At 44.0% G+C, this 24,199-nt stretch overlaps 1 protein-coding gene across 2 annotated transcripts in view; it reads right to left on the bottom strand.

Moving 5' to 3' along the window:
* The window catches only part of ZCCHC14 (zinc finger CCHC-type containing 14), a 111,143-nt gene that overhangs the window by 9,089 nt on the left and 77,855 nt on the right, over positions 1–24,199 (bottom strand). For both annotated transcript variants that reach the window (XR_012906635.1, XM_006137374.2), the window contains exons 3-12: positions 22,976–23,049; positions 17,261–17,332; positions 16,934–17,043; positions 12,867–12,961; positions 12,718–12,772; positions 11,202–11,469; positions 8,514–8,605; positions 4,165–4,292; positions 3,554–3,694; positions 2,031–3,467 (exon numbers count right to left, since the gene is read on the bottom strand). Coding sequence is in view for 1 of the 2 variants with exons in the window: in XM_006137374.2 (XP_006137436.1) it covers positions 2,031–3,467; positions 3,554–3,694; positions 4,165–4,292; positions 8,514–8,605; positions 11,202–11,469; positions 12,718–12,772; positions 12,867–12,961; positions 16,934–17,043; positions 17,261–17,332; positions 22,976–23,049 (2,472 nt within the window). In the remaining variant the exon portion in view is untranslated. The remainder of the gene's footprint in view (positions 1–2,030; positions 3,468–3,553; positions 3,695–4,164; positions 4,293–8,513; positions 8,606–11,201; positions 11,470–12,717; positions 12,773–12,866; positions 12,962–16,933; positions 17,044–17,260; positions 17,333–22,975; positions 23,050–24,199) is intronic.

Here is a 24,199-nt window from a genome sequence, read left to right as displayed (position 1 = left end):
CACCTCTCCTCCTGCCCTTTTCCTCATTGTTTGCGCTTGGCCCCCTGCCATTTGTCTCTCCTCTACCCCTGTCCCTTTGGTGCCTTCCCCTCCTCCTCCGCACAAGCACCTTCCTCTCCCAGCCCTTCCCCTTTCCGTCTGCACAAGCCCCTTCCCTTCCCCTTTCCCCTCCCCCTCCCTCACCTTCTGCCTTCCACTTTGCAGGGCCGGAGTCTGTGCTCTGTCCCCGGTCTCTGAACCTGCAACTCAGCCATGCGGCGCAACGCAGCGCCCAGCAAGTTTAAAATCCCGGGCTGTGACATTCTGTCATGTCCAGGCATCTCTCCACCCACTTGTTTGAGCCTGCGGAGCAGGGCAGCAGCAGCCAGCGAGGGGGAGCTCAGGGAAGGTTGCGCATGGCAGGGACGGGGGAGAGATGCTCTGGTGCCAGGCTGTAAGTGCGCGCGAGGGGGGGGGGGGCGGCAGCGTCAGGACCCGCTCCAGCTCCAAATATTGCGGGAGCATGGGCACCACAAGCCCACTGTGACCGCCCCGGGGGTGCAATCACCCCCTCCCGCCCGGGAGGGGGGTTCAGCGAACACCGTCGACGGCTCTCGGTCTGTTGGTCCCGGAGTTTAGTCGGTATTGGTGTCTTTGGGCGCGATCACCCCGCTCGGCCGAGTCGGGGGAATCTGCGAACCCAGGGGTCACCTGTCCCCTTCTGCGGGGCTTCTCCCCACGGTCTCCGTTAGAGGTTCCCCCTCGCCGGCGTTGGAGCAACTTTCACCCCTGACGATGGCAAGGAGGAAGGAGGGGGACCCGGGCCCACCCTCTCCACTGGGTCCCAGCCCAGGGCCCTAAGCACAGGGGTCCGCTTGCTCCCTGTGCAGTGGACATGGGATGCCTTCCCGAAACGCGCCCACCCACGGGCGCCAAAAGGGCCCTGCCCCGGGCTGCTTCCTCCCCCCTATGGACCACGTTGCCCTGCCCGTGGGGTCCCCGTGGCCTACCGGTTCGGCCGGTCGGCGCGGGAGGAGTCCGTTCTCCGTCATAGGGTCCGGGTCTGGCGGCAGCCCGCGGCTGCGGGTATCTTCGAACTCCCAGCTCTGGGGGTCCCCATTGGGGGCTCCGGGCTTCCTGGAGGTGGCACTGCCCCCTCCCAAGCCCCCCGCTCTTCAGGAGTCGGCCTCCACGACCGTCCCCCCCCCTTCCTTGCTGGCGGGCCCTTTTTGAATGGCCCGCCGGAGGTGACGTGCTCCCGCCGCACCCTGCCCCACCCTCGGCAGACATGTGCCGCCTGACGGGCTGGCCGTGGCTCGGCTTTGCAGCTGCGGAGGGAGTCTCCACAGCCGGCGTCTGCCGCGTGCCGGCTCCCCCCAGCCAGGGCACCGTGGCGGAGGACCCCGCCTCTCCCTGTCCCGCTTCGGGCTCCTCAGTGCGGGCCGCTCTCAGCCCGTCACACCCACACAACTCGCCGCCCATGCCTCTGCTGGCTAGCCGTCTCTCTCTCTCTCTCTCTTTTTCAGAGGGGGCGGGGGAGCGCCAGCTCCTTGCGGAACCCGTCGTTGTGCTCCGCGGAACCCCAGGGTTCTGCGGAGCACCAATTGGGAAACACTGGTCTAAGATAACCTTGAAACTAAGAAACAGGACAGCTTGGGAGCCAAATTCGCAGACAATTTAAGCAGCCATAACACTATTTCAGGCAGTCACTGGAAGTTCAGCCTCTCCATCCCTCAAAGGGAAACTCACTCCTATGCAGAGAACCATTGCAAGACTTATAACATCACTTACACCCTAACGTGGGCAACATGAGGTACACACAGGAGCAACTTTATTTTCTGTGAATTTAACCCAGAGCCTCTCTTCCCTTTGGAACTGGCTTACATGGTTTTTTTTTTTTAATAATTAAATGAAAAGTTGATATAAAGTCAAGGAACCATCATTAGATACTTTCACTTCCCTACACAGGTAATTCCCATTCAGGTCAACACACAGTGCTGAACCCAGACTAAGCAAACAGCCCCACATCAGCACCCCCAACTGTTTCTTACCTTGTCGATTGAAATCCATGGGTGGCTGTTTGCAATCCTGAGCTCGGTGACCACTGGCCCCACAGTTGTAACAGGAAAGGTTCCCATTTTTTTTGTGGCTTGAACCATTGCTGTTTCCCATCATTCCTTGTGCCTGATACACCCCCGCTGCCCCTGCCATAAAGTTCTGCATTGGGGGCACTGCGAATGTGGACTGCCCACTCATGACAGAGTCTGGTGTTAAACCACTGTTGTAGGGTGAATGAACCACTGGAAAAGTCGTGCTGCCATTGTACTGCTGCGTGTTGACATAGCCATTACTACACAAAGGATTGAAGGGTAGAAATGGAAAGGTAAACATTGAGGAACCTGAAAATGGGTGCTGGAAATAGTTCGCATAACTGACAGTCATACCCCCTGACCCACAGTTCCCACTACACCCACAGGAACTACACACCATACACCCAGGAGGTTGCGGCTGTGGCTGTTGATGGTGGTGGTGGTGATGATTCTGGTTTGGTACTGGGATACTTGCTGCAGAGCCGCCGCCACCGCTGCTATAGAAATTGTTCTCGGCAACAGAGGAAAGTGTAGGGCTAGAACTGGGGACAGGACAACTAGACAAATTGGCCATGTTTGCAAATGATGTGGAAGGGTGGCTGCTGGAAGAGGCAGTGCTACTGTTTGCACAGAAGCTGCCTGGCATCGGGGCCACAGGCATACTGCTCATTCCAGAAAAGGCAACTTTGGTGTTGGCTGTATATAGAGCAGTTCGGGGGTTGATTATTGCAGGAGACACACTTATTTGCATATTACTGGAGCAGGAAGTTTGTCCAGTAGTAGCAGAATCTGTAGGAACCGAAGACGATACCAGAAGCTTGATCGGTGGACGTGCCATATGGAAGACTGAGCTGGATGTTACAGTGGCAGCAGTACTGGATTCCGCTATTAATGATGTCTGTTGAGTTGTTTTGATCACTCTGTCCAGAGTTGATGCATGTACAACTTTGGTTCGAGGACCAAAGTTAACAGTAGATGAAGAACTGTTTTCAGGAACTCCTGAAAGTACTTGCAGTGGCTGATGGGGAGATGATGTGGGCATCACATCAACCACTGTGTTGCCGAAGCTCTTGTCCATTTTAACGCTGCTTCTAGGTCCAGGCGAAACTTTGTTTCTTTCGTCTAAAGATAAAAGTGAATGCACAGAAGAGGAAAGTAACTTCATGTCTGTATTTCGCTCTGACTTGTGCATCGAATTTAGCATTCGAATAGGGCTGATGTGCGTGGAGGCTGCTGTCATCATTTGCATTGGCAAGGTATGATGGCCAGAAGGATTGGAGCCTGCATCATTCTGGACTGGTAGAACCTGTGCTGTGGGTCTGGCAGAGCTTGAAGTGAAATGATTTAGTAACATCACTGGCTTCTCCTTTTCTGAACTGTCCAAGTGAATCTCTAAACCTAGAGATAGAAAGAGCTATAAATAAAGCTGCTTCACTGGACAGGGCAGATCAATACAAATATAAGCCTTGCTTGGTTTTCCTTACGTCTCTCATTCTCCTCGGCACTATCTGAGCTCTCTTCCCTGGTCTGGATCCCCATGGGGCTGGAAGAGGAACTCGAGTACTCAGAAGAGCTACCTTCACGGGGAAGTGGGTGAGCTGGCTGATCCACATCGACACGCAGCTCTAGGGATAAAGCAGGTGAGATAAATTAGAAAACGTGAGAACTGTTTGCAAAACTGATCTAGATGATAAAAGCCTGGTACAATATTGCAGTTTATGAATGTGCCTCCTGCAATACTCTAACCCTTAATACCCAAAGATGCTTTAGGCTAGTGGAGCTTCACACTGGTCTGAGCAGAAGTCCAAAGAAATAATGGTTACTCAACAGTTCAGCCAGCTCTTCATATGCAAACCATAGAATGGTAACTGCATGTTTGTCTCACTCCAATATCTCCAGGAACAATGAGATTCCTCGTGCAATCACCTACATTTTGGAAGAAGCTAATCACAAAGGTCTGTCACAAATAAAGCAATTCAGTTTTAATTTGAGGCTGGGGCAGTAAAACTACAAGCTTGCTGTTGTGCAAAAAACAAAGTCACCCTAAACCTTATAGTTTAAAGATGGTGCACTGTTTTTTATGCTGTTTATTTACCTGCAGCATGGTTGCCACGAATACTCTGGATAGGCCCTACATGAGTAGTAGGAGGGACCCTTGCCACGCCACTGCTGGTAACTGAAGAAGGTGTAGCTGGATTTAGGCACCGTTTCTCTGATTTTTCTCTACAGTGAATGGAGTGTAGGGGGAAAACAATTGGTTAGAACAATTTGGTATCTAAGCAGATTTCTGAATGAAAATGTGGCAGATGGTCTATAACAGCATTTCTCAAACATTTTTTTATAAAGTACCCCTTTTTTAACCAATATATAAGTACTCCCGGTACCTACAGTTTTCAGACACACACAATGTTTTTCTACCGTTGCAACACATTTGTTTAAACAACTTAATCGTAGCCGGGCGGGTGATGAAATTTTTGTGTGTAAAAAGTACAAAATAACAAAGTGCTGTAAAACTTAAAACAAAAATTCCGTTTTCTCCAAATTTCAGTTGTGTTGACGTACCCCCCAGACTTCTCTCGAGTACCCGTAAGGGTACTCATACCACTGGTTGAGAAACACTGGTTTATAAATTATGCTAGTTTAAGATGCACAAATATACATATCTGGAAATTAAATGAACTCTAACCACTGCTGCTTGCCAAGATTTACATTGGTCTTTCTTGTTATATGGTATTATACCGAGCCTCTTATTTGTATAAGGTATTGAAGATAAAACATCACGTAAGGAGAGACTAAATTCTGTTTAACTAAATGCAGTAAAACAGAGAGCTAGCCCTTCAAAGATGAAGAAGCTAAATGCAGGGAATGTAAGGGTAAGTGAAATCTGATTCAAATTTTACAAACCCAAGGTCCGGTCTACACTACAAAGTTAGGTTGAAGTCAGTCCTCATTTACCAGCCTCATTGTGCATGTGCCTATGCTTAAAGTTGTCTCCAGCCAACATAAGCACACTGTTATGACAATGCGTAACAGCACCTCGCTGAACAGCATGGAGCCATGGTCAACCTCCTAAGGTTGATGCAGTGTGAGTGCCAACAGTCCTCACAACTATCCTATAGTGCCCCAATTCAACAATAGTGACTACTTTGGTCACAATTGTAAATGCCACTGGGTGAGAGACCCTTCTGCAAATTTTTGAAATGTCTCTTCCAGATTGCCCACCTTGGCAAATACACCAAGCAGCTCTCCCTTGTTCTGTGTAACTGCTCAATATACCATGTTGGCTTTACACATTAGAAGCACTTGTGTGTGGACTATACAGGAAATATTGGGACGTCCTGGGCCTGCGGGGAAAAGAGGCTCTGCAAACACAGCTACAGACGAGCTGTAGAAAAATGATAATCTAGAAACAGATTGCCCTGGGGATGTGAGCAAAGAGGTACAACGGATCCACAGCAGTGCCAAATGAAAGCAAAGGAACTGGGGCTGGCATCAGGAGGCCCTCCAATGATCTGGTGTTGAGCCACAGACTTGTTGCTTTTATGATCTACATGCCATATTTGGCAGAGACCTCACCAACACCCTGCAAACTACTACTGCCTTGGAGGAGCCCAAAACAGAGACCTCCACCATGAACGGAGGAGGAGAAGAGGGGATGTGGCAGGGAGGAGGCAGCAATGCCACAAGTCAGAACTTGTTTGAGACTCCATCACAGTCTAACCATTCTTGTCTGGCATAACCCAGTGAAGGGGAAAGACCTCTGGGTCTTGTGTTACGTGAAGGAATAGGTAACACTTCTTACTTTCTCCATGCAGTTCATGATTTAGAGATCTTCTCTTAGTCATCACTTAAGATAAACAGTTTCAGTCTTTTTACTCTTTTCTCACATAGAATCTGTTCCCTACCCCGATCATTTTTGTTACTTTCCTTTTCTGATTCTAACAGATCTTTTTTGAGGTGGGGCGACCAGCGCTGCATGCGGTATTCAAGGTGTGGGGTGTAGCATGGATTTACGTAGTGGCATTATGATATTTTTTAACTGATTATCTCTCTTTTTTCCTAATGGTTCCTAGCATTCAGTTAGCATTTTTAACCACCACTTCACAATGAGCGGATGCTTTTGAAAAACACCAGAGTAGTTTTAAAATCAACATTTCCCTGCAGCAGAGATATCAAACACATGGTCAACAAAATGCATTTCTGTAGCTCACTTGGCATATTTGGATTCCACAGTTAATCTTTCAAAAGAAAAAGGTAGTGTTTTCCAATGTGCATTACTTTGCATTTATCAATGCTGAATTTCATTTGCCATTATGTTGCCCGGTTACTCGATTTTGGTATTCCTGTGCTAGAGGACAGAGGTGAACTCAGCACACGGTTCCAGGAACGTGATCTTTTGTATCCAAAAGTTCTACAGTCACTTCTCATTTCCTAAACTTGAATTACAATATGATCCTACCATCCAGTGCTTGTTTCTTGGACCTAAAAGTAGTGCTTTTCCATTGGATGCCTCTCCATGAATCTAACAACAACCCTGAATTGTTTTTGGTTTTGTCCCTCAACAAACTGTCCTCAAAGAAATCCCGACATCCTCCATAGCTGCAGCACTCCCTGCAAGTCTGTGATACAAAAGGCTCATGTGTCCGGTACTTGTGGTGTCAATAAGAATAGCACAGAGCTCGGAGGTCTCCATGCTTGTCAGAAACGGTGGAGGTGAAGTGCTGAGCAGGTTTGTGGCATGATGAGACATGGATGGCATCACAGGGTGGAGAAAGCTGCATGCTGGGAACTTGGTCCTTCACTCCAAGGGATCCCTGCATGATTCATTTGTACCCCATAACATATTAAGAAAGTTCCCAACAGGCTTTGTGCCTGAGAGTGGTGCCAGGCACACTGGAACAACTTCAGATGGTGCTCAGCACTTTGCAATGACACAAGCACTCCTGTTGCATACGTGCAGTGCTGACACAAACCACCAACTATGCGTGTGCCACAGTGACATACAAGCGTCAGTGGCTGCATGTAAATGTAGCAGTGTAGACATGGCCTACAGCTAACAAAAATAGTGGGAGGAGAAAGTTGTGTGTATCCTAAACACTGGAACAGTTTTAAAGTAAGTATTTCCTTGCAGCAGAGGCAACAAATACATGGTCAGCGAGATGCATTTATGTTGCTCACTTGGGATAGCTGGATTCTACAGTGTTAACTTTTCAGATGTAAAGGAAGTGTAACCAAGTAACCTGAGTCTGCAGAGGGAACGGATGAATGATGCACAAAAGTGAACCCCCTCACTTTTGCATTAATCGGGTTTGGGCGGTAGCCCTAAAGCTGAGTATTGACACTTCACCATGCCAACAGCTATTTATTCACAAGTCATTTAATCAGATATGATGGGAACCAAGTGAAAGCAAAGCCCAGGGATGAAGGGGCTTGAAAGTTGCTGCAGGGAAAAAAATGAAGAGGAAAAAAAGGAGGAACAACACACGGAGAAAGGGAGGATAGGGAAAAGAGGGAAACAAGACAGAAACAGCATTGTTGCTAATGGTGAGAATGTTTTGCCACTGAATTATGCTGAATTCATACAGGGCATGTTCCACCTTTTATCTTGATGACAAATATCCCACTGACATGAATGTCTGGTTCCACAGGAGTAGATAATCCTAAATTTATGCTCTAGATCACAATTAAAAATGGAATTTAGCCCTCCTGAAGCTTACACATCTATTCTACAAAATATCTGGGATTCCAATATTGCAGTTCTTTAAAAATGAAAGTAACTTTCCTTGTCCAATCTGAGATAAATTAGAAAACAAACATAGGAAGAGCATAAATAGTAAAAAGTAATTTGATTTTTAAAATGAATTCAGTATTAATAATTTAAAGAGTAATTAGTAGTGTAGGTAGAGAAATTCAATTACTTTATGGTTAAGTTGACAGTGTCCCTCTGAAGTTGCATTCACCAATTCTTATATATGCTTATTTTATTAGTCTTGAATAATCAATAAAAAGCAATAAATACTAACTATAAATCCCACATTTTAAAGTGCTTTTCAAATTAACTAAGCATTCATACCCCTGTGAAAAAGATGCATGATCCAGCAGAGTCGTAACTAGCTAATTTGGCGCCTGAGGCAAGACCATCCTAGGCGCAGGTGGGGGTGCTGACGTGGCACGAGGGACAAGCGAAGACAGCGTAGTAGTTGTTTTTTCTGCGCCCCCTCACCTGTGCACCCGAAGCAAGTGCATCACTCGCCTCGCCCTTGTTATGGCCCCATGATCCAGTTTTAAACAGGGGTGAAAGCCTGAAACGTTTAGCAATTTGCTCTGTCCTCAGAACAAAACCCAGAATAAAGTTCAGGAGCTTGTATAATTCTCATGCTATCTAACCATATTTTACAAACTCAAAAAGCCAGACAGACCCCTCCCCCCAATACACATACTTACTTTTCCAATTCCAATTGGGTCTTGAGTTTTTTCTTTGCTCCCATGGTGAGGGATTCAAACTTATTCAGATCTTCTTCAGTAAGGCTTAGAAACTTTTATAGGAGGAAACATGGAGCTCATTTTACAGTGTGCAATACATGGATACATACATTTCAAATGACCCTATGTATTCTCACCTTCAATGGTTGCCAATTCTGAGAAGCACCTTGAAGATTTTGATTTTACACATGTATATGAATTTTAATAAGTTTTATTCCTATTTTAAACTAAAGATTTAGGGCAGCATAAAAGTGGCACTTTTGGATATTCTAATGAGTTTTTTTTAGATTAATTACAAATATACAGTTAAAATATTTGCCTATATTGATCATTCACAATAAAAATAACATAGTCCATGTGTATACCAAAAGGCAATTTTTTTTATCATAAAAGTAAAATAAAGTTTCAAATTTTGATTCCTGAAACCCCCCCTGCCATATTAAGATTCTCCCTAAGGCATCTAATAATTACCAGGCAACTATAGGAATGGCATAACTTATAGGAAACAGGTAATTTTGGGGCTGGTCAATTTGGTGCAAGAAATATGACAAGTTTTGGGAAGAACAAGTTTTTACCGCTCCTCCCTAATGTATACAGTACTGCCCAAGCTCAATGAGAGTAAGACTGTAGTAGAACTCAGGGCCATTAACTACTTCCTAGCACATGAGGGTTGCTATCAAGTCAGAAGTGGAAGGATACCAGTGGCAAGGTAGTGAGAGGTGAGAGAACCATAGCTTGGGGATTCTTTTGATTACATATGTTTTGTTTATGATATATTGTTTTTGACTTGCGCTGATAAAGATCTACTGCTGACATAGTCATGCTGATCACTGCCATTTTATTTCGGCTGAGACAGCCCAGAGTATCCCGGTTGGTTATTAAAAGTTAAAATGTAACTGATTTTCCCTGAATGTGTCATTTAACACAGATATCATTTATTTAGTTATTACATCTAGAGCAGAGTTCAGTTTTGTTGCATGGGCCAGTGTGGTTTCAAAGGTACTGTGGATACTTGTCAACAGAATATACGTTGCAATGTAAGCACAGCAGTTGTTTGAAAAAAGTCGAACATTAAAATACGCACAATTTTGTCAGGAAAAGGAAATTATATATATATATTTCTTCCCAGAATGAGGAAAATCAAATTAAAGAATTGTGATCGTAGGCCATAATTATTAAAATAATACTTTCAAGTCATGGTGCAGTGCTGAAAAAAACCATTGCAATTCAGAGGCGTGACTTAAAAGAGTAAAATGATCTGTTTAATCCACCAGAGGGCACTCAAGTTTCAAATATAGTAAAAGAAGGCGGTTAATTTTACAGAGCTGGATATTATAACAAGTACTTACATTCCTCTGATAAAAAGCCAATGTACTTTAGTGCAGCAGCATTCATGACACATTTTATGCAAACATTTATGCAAGTGATTTTTGTTTACATTTGTGGAAAATGAAAACATCTGACTTTCACGCATGTTTACCCACAAAGAAGTGCACATCAGAGGTGAATCTTGACATGTATGTGAATAGCCAAGGTTTTTACAAATAGGAGGGAAAAATCAAATCAAGAAACAGAATAAAATGTGACTTAGATGACTTATTGGACAACAAAGGATGAACAGTGACCAGGAAGCCCAAAAGCCAGACGTTGAGAATGCTGAACTAGGAAATACTTAAAAGTAAGTCTCTGGATAGTTGAGACACAAAAACAGGTGGCTATTTAATCAAATAAAGTGTTTCTACTAATAGTTTGTCCAGCTCTAGCTACAGATATCAGCCATTCTAAATATAGACATGAGCCTATTTTGCTTTTCTACACGTGCTAGAGAATATATGGCTTATTAAAAAAAAAAACAGATTCCTTTCTCCCATCTAGTAGAAATGAAACAAAAAACAGGACTATGTAGCACTTTAAAGGATTCTCTTAGAATCCTCTGAACTGTCATTCATGCTCAAATTCGACACTTTATGCTTAGGTTTGAACAAAGACTCTAATTACCTTACCCATTACAAAGATAGCTTCCCCAATTATCACCTCTAATATCATTAGCTCACAGACATTTACCTTCCCCCCCCATCCCTCTTCTGTTCTGAAATTTGATTTGTCCTTTTCATACGTGTTACTTTTGTTTAATTGTATCCTCTGGTATATATGGTTGTGACAATTTTCTTCCACTATTTGATCTGAGGAAGTGGGTCTGGCCCACAAAAGCTCATCACCTAATAAACCATCTTGTTAGTCTTTAAAGTGCTACATAATCCTGTTTTTTGTTTCAGCTACACCAGACTAACACGGCTACATTTCTATAACTAATCTAGTAGAGATGTCAGAGTTTAACCAATTAACCAATACGCTAATCGGTTAATGGTATCGGTTAAAGTCAGCAGACTCCCGTGGGGGGGAGGGGGGAGAGACACAACTTCACTGCAAGTAGGACAGCAAAGCCTCCTCCCTGGGAGTCAGGCGGGCAAGAGCTGCCTCTTCCGCTCCAAGTGAGGTGGCTTTGCAGCAGTGAAACCTCCTTCCCGGGAGCTGGGCCCACTCCTGGGGAGGCTTTGCTGCAGGCTCTGCCGTATAAAATGAAGCTAAGCTAATGGTTACCGTATTAAACTACTTTTAACATCCATGCTATCTAGCCCACCACTTTACCTTCTCCATTGTGAGTTGTTTGAAGACAGGATAATACTTGTGCAACCGCAGTTTCCTGAGCCAGTCTAAAATCCCATTTTGCTCCTGGGTCTGGGGTGTCTGTGGACTGGAAGACAACATGGGTGAAGATGTGTCCGCTTGGGAGCGGTAGGCCAATGATGAGCCTGTACTCCCTGAATGTGAACAATGGGGCAGTGCAACTGAAGAAACAGCTGAGTGCTGTACATGATTCTGAGAAGACTGAATGCCAGCTACTCCACATACAGGTCTGCAATATAGAAAAATAGTTGGATTTAGCATACTGAAGTATTGCCCTGCACACACCCCTATTCACCAATAAAATAAAAGACAAGGCTTCGGGGATCCAACACACTGCTTACTTTACAGATTATTGATCTATACTTAACACAACAAAAACAGTGCAGGTTTTGCCTAATGTTAAAGTTGAGATTCTAACACTGGCATAGCTTTCTTCCACATAGCACAGAAAATAAAAAAAATACTCGCATTCCTCCCATGTAATTTTTATTCAACAGGTTCAGAGGTCGTGGCAAAGGGCCATACATGCAATAGTTTAAAAAAATCCATTATGAAATAGTTTTTGCACATGTGGAATGAGTGAATCTATTCAGTTTGCATTATTTTCCCCCTTGGTCTTTCAACTGGCAGGTTATAAACCAAGAATCACCTCTCAATTGTAAAGTATTAATTAGGGATGTTGGATATTGAGTAACAGAATAGTCCAGTAATCGCATGAATTCTTATTGGTTACTCGACTATTCTATAGTCCCCAAGGGCTAACAGAAGCAGCAGAGTAGGGTGCTTGTATATGGTACAGCTCCCACAACTGCTATCATGAGTAGGGCTGTGCAGCAGCCCTACTATTTCCTAAAATCTTCAGTGTAGTGTAGACTAGGGATGTGAAAGTGTAACCGTGGCTCTTGCACTGGCTCTTGCAAAGCCACCTCCTCTCCCCACATCCCCCGCACTGCTGGTACAAGCCAGTTCCCCACATGTACCGGCTCTTACGGAGCCGCCTCCCCTTCCTGCCCCCGCCCTGCACGCCTACCTCTGGTTACCTGCAGATGGGAGTCGGAACGCATGAGGAGCCAGCTGTGCATTGGCTCCCACAGAGCTGGTGGGGGGAGGTCGAGAGAGGGGGCAGGAACCAGTACATACAGCCGGTTTAAAAGTACCGAGGCAGCAGCGAGGGGCAGCAGGTAGAAGCCACCTGACCCCCATGTGTAACTGTGCAACCGCTGAAATTTTCAGTGGTTACATGATTACTTAATTAAATGCATTTTAACATCCCTAGTGTAGACAAAGTCATTGAAACCACAGCTTTCAGAGTTCATTGTGCTGAGAGGTCCACAGATTAACATGGGTGAGCATGCATCCCTCACTTCAAATAACAACACTACATATACAAAACTCTCTCAAACAAAGGCATGTAGATAACTACTTAAGAGATGGAATTTTACAACTCTACATTAGACACACAAGTCAGGTATCTCACCTTCCAGATGCACCCAGTGTAGTGACTACTTTATAGAGAGAGGGGTTGCCAGGATCTAAACAATAGGGAGATTAAAAAAAATGACTGGCATCAGTTTACTAGATTTACATCAATAATATGTGCATGTTAAACTGTTTACTTAAACTCACTTGAACTCTGAAGTTGCTGGGAAGAAGATGAAGTGCTGAAGAATTTCTTGACATGGTCATTTTTCAGCACATGGGAAGGTAAAGATGCCAAATACCTAAAAGTTAATTTACAAAATTATGTTTGTTTTGCATTTGGCCATTGAAATCAAGACTAAAATTGGCATTTACCTTTATTTCTTGATATGCTTACTGAATTCATGCTAATCCTTCATACTGTCTCTGTTTTGGGTTAATAGTTATATTCAAAGCTGATTATGAATACAAGAAATTGGAACATAGAACAATTACAAGACAGAGTGTATAAGGATAAACTTGAAAATTAACTCTAGAAATATGACATGAAAACCCATTAAAATATAGTTGTCTAATACTGTTCATGCTAAGCTTTCAAATGAACAGGTATAGCAGTACTTATAGCCATCTGGCAATATAGTAGAAATAGCTGTAAAACTCATGTCACATGTTTTCTGCTAAGCTTATTTCTCTTCTTGAAAATGAAAGATGGCAAACTTTTAGAACTTTATAATGTACAAAACATATGTTCTATTATTGTGCATTAAAGTTTTTTCTACAAAGCAAAAAAAAAAATTGTTTGATTTTTTTTCCCTGCCAAATCATCTACATATTTGGAAAGTGCCAAAAAATATTGAAAAGTAAGGAAAAAAATGGAAGGAAATGTTTTGACTGCATCTTCATATTTGTAATGTCTAAAAAGACATTGTCAAAAGTTACTTCTATATATGCATACGGTTTCCATCCCGAAAGTTCACAGTTCATTTTCATAGTTAAACAACATAGACATGAGAAAGTAGCTACTGTGAAAAATGAAACCATCACAATTTCTAGGGGCTTTATTCTGTAATGTATTTCGCTTTCTAAAAATAAATGTCTATTCTCTATTGTGAAGGTACAATCCTTGCTTTGGGGGGGGGGGGGGGGGAAGAGAGAGAGAGAGAGAGAGAGAGAGGTGCTACTCTGTTAACCTCGAGCTGTAGAAGTTGCTAACTAATCAGTAGCAGTGACAAAGATATGAAGCCTAAAAAGTATTATTGGGAAATAATTACATTCACATTAATTAATATTAAAGGGAAATATTAACATTGTTCATCACTAGAAAATTTACCCAGCATTACTTGGGTCCTTAACTCAATAATTAATTTTTGGTTTTTGGAAAGCAAATGAAAATGGACATGCTTCATTTACATCATTGCTCTGGGGGTGGGAGGTTCAGTATGCAGGCTGCCCTAGGGAGAGAGGATAACCCCAGCCTTCTCTCAGCATAGCAGTTTGGGGTCGGATGAGAAGCGCCTTTCCTTGGCTGCTGCAGCTTCAGCAGACACAGCGGGGGAAAGGTGCATGTCACTTGCTGGGGAGGTTTAGGTTCATCTGCCCCTTGCACTCCCCAGACAGAGTAAGGAATGCAGCAAACTCTACACTCTTCCTTTGCTCCCTGACAAAGAGGAAGAGCTGGCAATGTTCCCATAAGAATAGGGGGGCATAGGAGGAAGAGCTTCAGGCCCCCCCTGCCCTTCCTAAAGGACATATAGGTGTGAGGCTTGGGGCTGATGCAGTCCTAGACTGGGGGGAGGAGGAGGAGGATAGGGAGACTGGTGATTCTGTTGCTCTTCTGCATGGTTTTATGAGAAGCAATCCCATTCTAGGCACATCCCACTTTCCTGGAACACCCAAACCCTGACCTTGCTTTAAAACTGATGGTAAGAGGAAGATGTATACTGAATCTGGTGGTCCTAGCTCTTACCGTTTAGGAAGAGTTCTTGAACAGACAGACTTTCTCAAATATATAGTAGAGATTAAATCTATGCATAAATTCGTTGCCTTTTCTCTGGCAAAATGGTGTCCACCAGTGCCAATCCACCAATAACAGTAATGGTGGTAAAATGTTCTGTCTTGACTAGGAAAATGAAGTACAGGCAGTCCCCGAGTAACGCGGATCCGACTTACGTCGGATCCGCAGTTACGAACGGGGCACTTCCTCTCCCTGGTCTCGAGCAGACCAGGGAGAGGAAGGAAAGCGGTGGCGGAACGCGCGGCCAGCTGACAGCCCAGACGCGTCTGGGCTGTCAGCTGGCCGCGCGCTCCGCTCTGCTCCCCCCCCCCCCTGCAGACCAGGGGGGGGGGAGCAGAGCGGAGCAGAGCAGAGCAGAGCGGCGGAACGCGCAGCCAGCTGACAGCCCAGATGCGTCTGGGCTGTCAGCTGGCCGCGCGTTCTGCCGCTCTGCTCTGCTCCGCTCCGCTCCGCTCCCCCTCCCCCTGGTCTGCAGACCAGGGGGAGGGGGAGCAGAGCGGAGCACGCGGCCAGCTGACAGCCTGGCTGTCAGCTGGCCACGCGTTCCGCCGCTCTGCTGTGCTCCGCTCTGCTCCCCCTCCCCCTGATCTGCACGGGGGGGGGGGGGAGCAGAGCGGAGCACGCGGCCAGCTGACAGCCCAGATGCGTCTGGGCTGTCAGCTGGCCGCGCGTTCTGCCGCTCTGCTCTGCTCCGCTCCGCTCCCCCTCCCCCTGGTCTGCAGACCAGGGGGAGGGGGAGCAGAGCGCAGCACGCGGCCAGCTGACAGCCTGGCTGTCAGCTGGCCGCGCGTTCCGCCGCTCTGCTGTGCTCCGCTCTGCTCCCCCTCCCCCTGATCTGCAGGGGGGGGGGAGCAGAGCGGAGCACGCGGCCAGCTGACAGCCCAGATGCGTCTGGGCTGTCAGCGGGCCGCGCGTTCTGCCGCTCTGCTCTGCTCCGCTCTGCTCCCCCTCCCCCTGGTCTGCAAACCATGGGGGGGGGGGGAAGCAGAGCGGAGCACGCGGCCAGCTGACAGCCCAGACGCATCTGGGCTGTCAGCTGGCTGCGCGTTCCGCCGCTCTGCTCTACTCTGCTCCCCCTCCCCCTGGTCTGCAGACCTGGGGGACCGGGAGCAGAGCAGAGCAAAGCCGCAGAGCCCGAGGGCAGCAGGATAGCCACGGTGCGTCTGGGCTGTCCCGCTGCCCGCGTGTTCCGCCGCTTTGCTCCCCGTCCCCCTGGTCTGCAGACCAGGGGACGGGGAGCAAAGCAGAGCAAAGCCACGGAGCCCGAGGGCAGCAGGATAGCCACGGCGCGTCTGGGCTGTCCTGCTGCCCCCGTGCTCCGCGGTTTTGCTCCGGACGCCTGTGGTACAGCAGCTGGGGCGCTGCCGGTTGGTCCCGTAGCGCCGCTCTGGGTGCCACTGGACCAACCCAGCAGCACCCCAGCTGCTCTGCCCCAGGTGTCCCCTAGTCAGCAGCTGCTGAAAATGACCAGTGGCTGACTACAGGAAGCCCCTGCCCCGGGCTTCCTGGAATCAGCCGCTGATCAGTTTCAGCAGCAGCTGACTTGGGGATGCCTGGGGTTCTTAAGTTGAATCTGTATGTAAGTCCGAACTGGCGTCCAGATTCAGCCACTGTTGAAACTGATCAGTTTCAGCAGCGGCTGAATCTGGACGCCAGTTCCGACTTACATACAGATTCAACTTAAGAACAAACCTACAGTCCCTATCTTGTACGTAACCCGGGGACTGCCTGTATTCGGTAAGCATACTAACATGTTAGTTATCATGTTTTCCAATAACTTTGTATTTCCAGCAGACAGGTATCTAAAATAAATATCAGCTGGTCCTTCTTAACCCTCAACTTAAATTTTGTGTGTAGAACTGTTGTAGCACTTTTAAATAAACCAGCCAAACCAAGTGCCTGCTGGCATCATTTTGCTTAATGGAGTTCCAGATTAGATATTTTCAGTCTATTGTGGTTCATCCACAATGGCCAAATAAATCATGTTTTAAAAAACATATATTAATACACTTTTTTAAGGACTATTTCCAACTTTTGGCCATAATCCATTATTTCCTTCTACCAAGGAGCCCCATGATTTTTACTTCGTTGGAAAGTGTGAACTTAATGGAACAACAAGCAACTACATTTGTAGAATCAGATTAAAAATACTTGAATGCAGTTTAAAAGGTCAACGAGATGTTTCCATTTTCTGATTCCTTCCCTATTTCCTGGACAAGGAAACTAAGTAGCAAGTAAAAATCAGCTTTCAGAAGCATACCTAACATCCGATTCCAGGTCCATGTGATTTCTTTCTAGGTAAAATGAATCTGGACCAGCTAGGCAAGGAATGAATTTCTCCAAATTTTCTTCTGGGTACATCTGAGATAGCTAAAGGAAGAGGATATTACAAATTAGAAAAACAAACCAAACCAAACCAAACCAAACAAAACCAAGTGAAGAGATAACTTGTTACATCTCATTTGAGTTACGTGTTTTATGGCGTTCAATCTATTCAGGTTATTTTAGGGCATTTCTAAAATATAATTGAACAAAATCACATATAGGGGGCAAAGTACAAAGTAAAGTACTTTTAGAGTCCTTTTACCTTTGAAATAAATTCTGTCACTTCACCAGAAGATTTGGTTACCAATGTCACTGAAGAATCAGACCACAAGACCTTAAGAAATGAAAAGTGTTTAGTTTAGTAAGCACATAGCTCTATGGCTACCTTAACAGCCTGGACACAATGAACACCAATGTTTATTTCATCCATTATGTGGATAAAGGCTTGGATTATCTGTATGCTTGGCATAAACATGATCAAACTTTTTGTTCAAACACAGAGTCCCTCGACTCACTAACTGTATTTCAAAGGTGGCCGCCCACCCTTCTTGCAGCCTGCTAACTGCCATTATAGCTAAGACTATTCAAAGTTCTTAAAATGTCCTTTACATTGTATAAAGCCATTGCCAACTATAGCAAATGCTAACACCAAATGAGACAGACAATGATTGGAGAAACATTTTCCTCCTATTGTTAAGTGAAACAGCTGGCTTGTAGAATCTGGCCAGTACACCCACAGCATGTTACAGGGCTCATTTACAATCAATCAATTTCATATGGATGAAATGCAAAGTTGAGGATCTAAGGAAAATGTTCCATGCAAAATAACCATGGCTCAACAAAGAAACCTGCAGTTACTGTTCTAATCTAGACACTTTAGACAGCATCTTGTATATGTTCTAGAAAAGCGAAGAGATTAGCTTCTCTTCCTGTCTGCTTTTCTATTACAAGTCCATGCAATTTTTTTTATACCAATGGTACATAGACATGGCGCTCATTGGTTTATTTGAGCCAAAAGAAAGAGTATCTGGGCTGAAAATATTGGAAAAGTCTGGCTAGCACTGCTGATCCTAAAAATTTTTAGACTGAAAAATACCTGAGATCAGGTGTTTTTAGTCTTCAACAGCAATGTATGGAAAAAGCCTGTCTTTATGCTTTTGAAAAGCAGGAAGCAATTTTTCCACAACTCTAGTTTCAATGACAACTGAAACCACACACACAAAGTTTTTCCAGCTGTTAAGATTCTTCCGAAACACTAATGAGTGGAGAGTAATATGCATTACATAATTTCCTCTTCCTACAGTTGCTACACCAAAACCAAGAAAGAAAACTCAAGGAGTTTTTACTTTTACAAAATGTCTTCCCTACCCACAACCATTTAATGCTAAATTACTCAGTTTCTTTCAGGGTTCACGAGCAGTTTCACAAAAAACAAAAGGAGGTATCTCCCACCCCCCACCACAGTTTTGTAACAACTGACATCTGGCACACTGCTTTATGTTTTGATAATGTGTTACAGTTCTCATTTACAAAACAATCACAAGTAAATCTGATCACACCAGATTTCTTATAGTCAGCCTTGCCTCTTTTCCCCATTGCATCCAACCAGCACATCTGATAACAGTTTTTAACACCGAGAACCATAATTTATTATAGAGCATCAACTTGAAACCAGTTTCACTTGGAAATTTTGTACCTACGATTGTTACAAGTAAGATCTGAATTATGATCACTAAAATTCCAAGGCAAAAATGTATGTGTTTCACTGTTTATGTTGTGTATTTGACAACATTGTGTGTGTGTAGTCAGTATCATAATTTTATTGATAGTCAATTGTACTATCCTGGCAACAACTGTACACAATTTCCCCAGACCCTCTGAGAGAGTGTTTGCTGTCTTCGGGTACATGTACACTGCAATACTATTTTGAAGTAACTAGCACGATTCCAAAATAACTTAGTCTGCGTCTACACAGCAGGCAGTTATTTTGAAATCGTGTCAAAACACTGTCAAGATAGAGGACTTCTTATTCCGACTCCTGTAACCCTCATTGTACGAGGAGTAAGGGAAGTTGGAGGAAGAGTGCTCTGTTTTGAAATAAGCACAGTGGAGACACTCCCTATTTCAAAATAAGCTATGCAATTGACGTAGCTCAATTTGCGTAGCTTATTTAGAGTTAAGCCCTGCTGTGTAGATGCATCCTTATATTTGAAGCTGTTGTTACTGGTAGTAGAAGAAGATACGGAGTAATGGGATAGTGAGTAATGGTAAGCTCAAGCAGATGTGTTGGCATTCTGGGGCCTATCCTAATTACATTTCCCTCCTTTCCTTCCACCCCTACAAATTAAAAACTCCAAGTAGCCCTGTGGCACCTTAGTGACTTACAAAAATATATAGAATCATGAGTTCTTGTGGGTAAAACCCACTTCACGAAAGCTCATGATTCTATATATTTTGTGCCACAAGGCTACTAGTTTTTAAAGTTACAGACTAACACAACTACTCCTTTGAGATCCTCCAAATTAAGGAATTTTAAAAATTCAGGGTATTATTTAAAGAGTACTTCTACTAAAAAGATCAAGTCAGACGTGTCACTTTGAAAGGCCAAGTTTTATTTGTCATATCAATTAGCATTGTCCAATATATTTCTAAATGTATGGCCTTATTTTGAGTGGGTATGTGCCACAAACCAAGGCTACTTTCCAAGTGCTTGAGAAGAGTGGCAAAATGCTTCTCTCTCAACCAATATGACTGATGTGTGTTCTTAATTCCTTACTACAATTCTCAGGATATTTCTTAGCTTAAAAAATGAGGTCTCAAATCTGAACAGGCAATAAGGAAAAATAAACAGAGGAAAGAAAATAGGCTGCTCAATTTTAATTTAAGTACATTATGGCAAAAAAAGCTGATACGGATGTTAAATCTATCACATAAAGACAGTAGCATGATCAGCTTATGTCACTATACAATCGCCTGTACTCTGCTTACATGCCAACATGTGGATGCACAATTCTGAAAGGCTTCACTTGCTGAATCACCTGGAGGAAATACAACCTTCTTGTTTCATCAAAACCCCCAGAAGGACAAGAGAAAGACTGGACGCGGTTATCATTTCCTGAGTTCATCTTGGTTTCAACCCACATTCCACAATGGAGTTTTATTACCCAAGTTCTTTCTAGGAGGGCTGTCGGAGCTGGTGTCCAACGTAGCTTTTTCTTTCAATTTTTCACTACTGCATTACCATCACTACAGCTCCCACAGCACAAGATTTAAGGTATAAAAATGATTGTTTATCCTCATTCAGAGAGGGCAGGTCTAGATAGCATAGTGATAAAAATTCCAAAAGCTATTAACACCTTATGTATATTGAAGTTCCCACTGTTGCTAGGACCAGAGGTAGTGCAATGGTGAAATATTTTATTTTTGCATGCAGATAAGGCTTTCTTGTCATTGTAACAACACAGATAACTATAAAGTAAAAGTTTAACTTTAATGCAGTCTCAAGCATTTGTACAGTTGTCTGCAAAGGAAAACAAACTGCATTTCGGTGACTAAACCACACAGAAAAATGAAATCACGTATTTGCCACAGATTTAAGGAACAGTTAATATACAGGACTGGAAATCAAGAGAGCTGGATTTTATTCCTGGTTTTCCCACAGATGCTCTATGTGACTCTGGGCAATTTTCTTATCTGTCTCTTAGTTTCCTGACCTATTAAATAGGGATAATTCTGGTCTCTCAAGGGTCTTCTGAGGCTAAATTAACTAAGGGCAGATTCTTCAGCTTGCTAAAGACACTTTTTGTACAACATGAACAATGTAAAGTGGCCTGAAACTAGCCAGAGAATTCCCTCTGTTCAAGGAAACTTTACATGAGTGAGATATCACCACACAACCTAAACAAGCAGTAAGGAAAACTAGAGGAAAGAAAATAGGCTGCTCACTTTTAATTCGAATATGGAAAAAAAAAGCTGATATGGATGTTAAATCTATCACAAAAACTGACGCTGCCTCCTGCAACAGTCATTCCACAACCTCCAGCGTAAGCGAATGAAGTTCTTTCACACTGAATCTGCCATGGGCTGTGCAGGTTTGAATGAGGTAACTACAATCTGCTCTTTGTAGCACTGCCTCTTCATGCCATCCCTCAGACAGGAGGAGATTTAAGTCACTGCTCTCTGTAAGGTCTTTGAGACCCTTAAATAGAAGATGCCAAAGAGAACCAAAACTGGCTACATAACCCTTCCATCTTTGGTTTTCAAAGAGAGATGAGGAAAGGGATTTTGCATGCATTTTTGAACAAGCAATATTGTCTTAACTTATGGCACTGTCTTTTTCTACAAGAAGCTAGACCATGAACCATCTAACCCTAAATCAAATTCAGCTTTTGGCGTGACATCTGAGGGTTCTCAGGCATACCAGAGTTAAGACAAAAATAAATTAACCCTAGATGTTTACAGATTCACAGTCTTTAAAGCTAAAAGGAATAATCAAATCATGCTCTCTGGCCACCAGTTGGTGCTCAGGTCGTACTGTAATGGCATTCCAGGTTTGCTCACTCTGTTTCCTACTCTGGAAACCAGGTTACAGAAATGCCATCTTTCCTTCCGGAATGGGCCCAAAGCAGAAGGGGTGGATGTGTCAGTGTGAGAAGATGGTGTCTTTGTCATCTCTACTTCTGCACCATTCTGGAGAGTTGCAGCACTTTTTTTTTTAAAAGGACTTGAACATGCCTTCTGTACATCATAGGACATCATGTTTTACCCAGTTACTCCTATATTGAGCCCAAAAACTTGTGTTTGCCTAAAGCATTACTTGTATTTGGCTAAAGTTTATCTTCCAGAAAGGCGTCCTGTCTTGTTTGAAGACATCAAGAGACTGAGAACCTACTCCCTGGGTTGGTTATTCCAGTGGTTAATTACCCTCACCGATTAAAAAAAATGTATCTAGTTTCTAATTTGAATATGTCCAGCTTCAGCTTCCAGCCACTGGCTCTTGTTATGCCTTTCTGGGTAGATTTAGTCACAGGGAGAAAATACCAGGTAAGACTTATACACTAAATTTTTGACAAGTTAAATCATTTGAGCAAGTCTCTCACTGTAAGGCATTTTCTCCAGCTCTCGAATAACAACTTTTGTAGCTCTTGTTTGTGCAGTCTCCGATTTTTCAACATCCCTTTAACAAACATGGACAACAAAATTGTACACAATATGCCAGTATCAGTCTCATCAATGCCATTATAAAGGTAAAAGTCACCTTTCTACTCCCGTTCAATGATGATTCTCCACTGATGACTATTTTTTTGAGAACTGTCCATTTGACAGGAATGTTCCTTTGCTGTTCACAACTTTCACATTTATGTTTTAAAGTACAGGATCCCTTGGGACCTGACCAGTCCTAGACAAGGGAGTTTTCCGGACCAGGAAAGGTTGGGGTGGGGGTGGGAGAGGGAGTACCAGCCTCTCTACTGGGCTCCTCTCCCCAGCTACCTAGCGCCACTGCCTTCAGCCCCCTGAATTCAGCAGCCCTGCGGGTTCCGTGGCCGTGCGAGCTCTGGCAGCTGCGGTGGACCTGGGAACTCAGGTAACAGCCCTGTGGGCACTTGCCGCCCCAACCAGCTGTGGACTCTGCAGCTTCCCCTCCTGTGCCTGCTGATTGCGGTTTCAGTGGTCCCCCCCCCTCGGCTTCCTGTGAACTCTGCTGTCCCCCAGCCCCGCAGATACTGGCGCCCCTGCCAGCTTCCCAGCCTGGCTGGTTGCAGACTCTGCTACCCTGTGGGCTCTGCTGCCTCACTGGCCCCGCCAACCAGATCTACTCCCAGCTGCCAGCAACCTCTGTGCTAGAGCTCTCTAGTCCAGCAACATCTGTGGCCCTTCTGCTGGACTTAGAGAGTCTCAGGCCACAGAGGTTCAACTTGTATTGTCTTCTTTTCTCTCATCCCATTAGAAAACAAAACAAACAAACCTCAAAACTTACCTCAAAAGAATATTCAACATTTCTTTCATTCTTCTTGTGTGCCAATCCCTTTACTTCCACTTTTTCAACACTCACTATTAAAAGTAAAGAAATAAGAAGAATAAGAAGGAAATTCCCAAACACCAAGAAATCTAGTTATTCTAATCTAGAACCAAAATTTGTGTTGAGAGTGAAGCATGGCAGTATTACAGGAATATACAACAATAAATTTGCCTCATTCAGTTCATAGGAGGAACGGCAATCATTGAATCAATAGCTGTTGAACACTTCTATTGATCTTCATCATTCCACACGTGTCTGTACGACTTAGACACTGCATGCCATCCAAACCCTGCTTTGAACACAGAATTCTTTATTTGTTCATGTTTTTTCTATGGTACTTAAAACCATATGACCAAAGTTCTTCGCAAACACTACTGAGTTTCTCTCACAATAATACTGTGAGGAAGGGAGATGTGATCCCCATTTTAAAGATGGAAACTGAGACACAGACAGATTAAGAGCAAAATTGTCAAACATGTCCCCTAATACGAAGTGTCTGACTTTTTTCAGAGTGGTTAGCATTTTTATAGTAATTGATGTTCCATGCACAGCTCCCATTTGATTTCAGTTAGTGCGAACACATCAGCCTGAACAGGTAACATTTGACAAAGATTTAAGCAGTCAAAAAGAAAGGTTTGGCAACTTTACTGGCATTATTGCCAACATCACCTATGATACATTACTGTGTAAAACAATCCTGCACTTCAGCTTTGTGCTAAATTATCTCCATGGCAGTCTTACTTGCCTCATCAGCTCCATCTCAACCATGCTCTCTCCATTTAATTCCTCTTCATCACAGCCGGACAAAAATCAAAACCCTGCTATCTTCAATGTAGCTACTGTTTGCCCAATATATATTACTCAATATCCTCTCCTATCTAAGAACCTCTCAAGTTTTCAGTGACGTTTCCCTGCCCTTTTGAAATGCTTTAAAATGGATAGTGTGTTTCTTCTTTCCATATACATATGCTAAAAGCAGTTCAATTCACTCTAAAGCATAGTTAGAATTGCTGCAAATTGAACAGAGACTGGAATTAAATGTACTTCGAGATTTATCATGACTGGAAGCAACTTTAGAGTTGACATTAACTAAACGGATCATAATTTGCTGGGTAAAACTGCATCAAGTTAAGGTAGAAACAAATTTGAAGGACGAAGGTAAACTTTTCCAAAATACACAGT

Source organism: Pelodiscus sinensis, chromosome 12 (assembly GCF_049634645.1).
Source record: "Pelodiscus sinensis isolate JC-2024 chromosome 12, ASM4963464v1, whole genome shotgun sequence".
NCBI lineage: Eukaryota > Metazoa > Chordata > Testudines > Trionychidae > Pelodiscus > Pelodiscus sinensis.
This window is presented reverse-complemented; position numbering and strand designations above follow the sequence as displayed.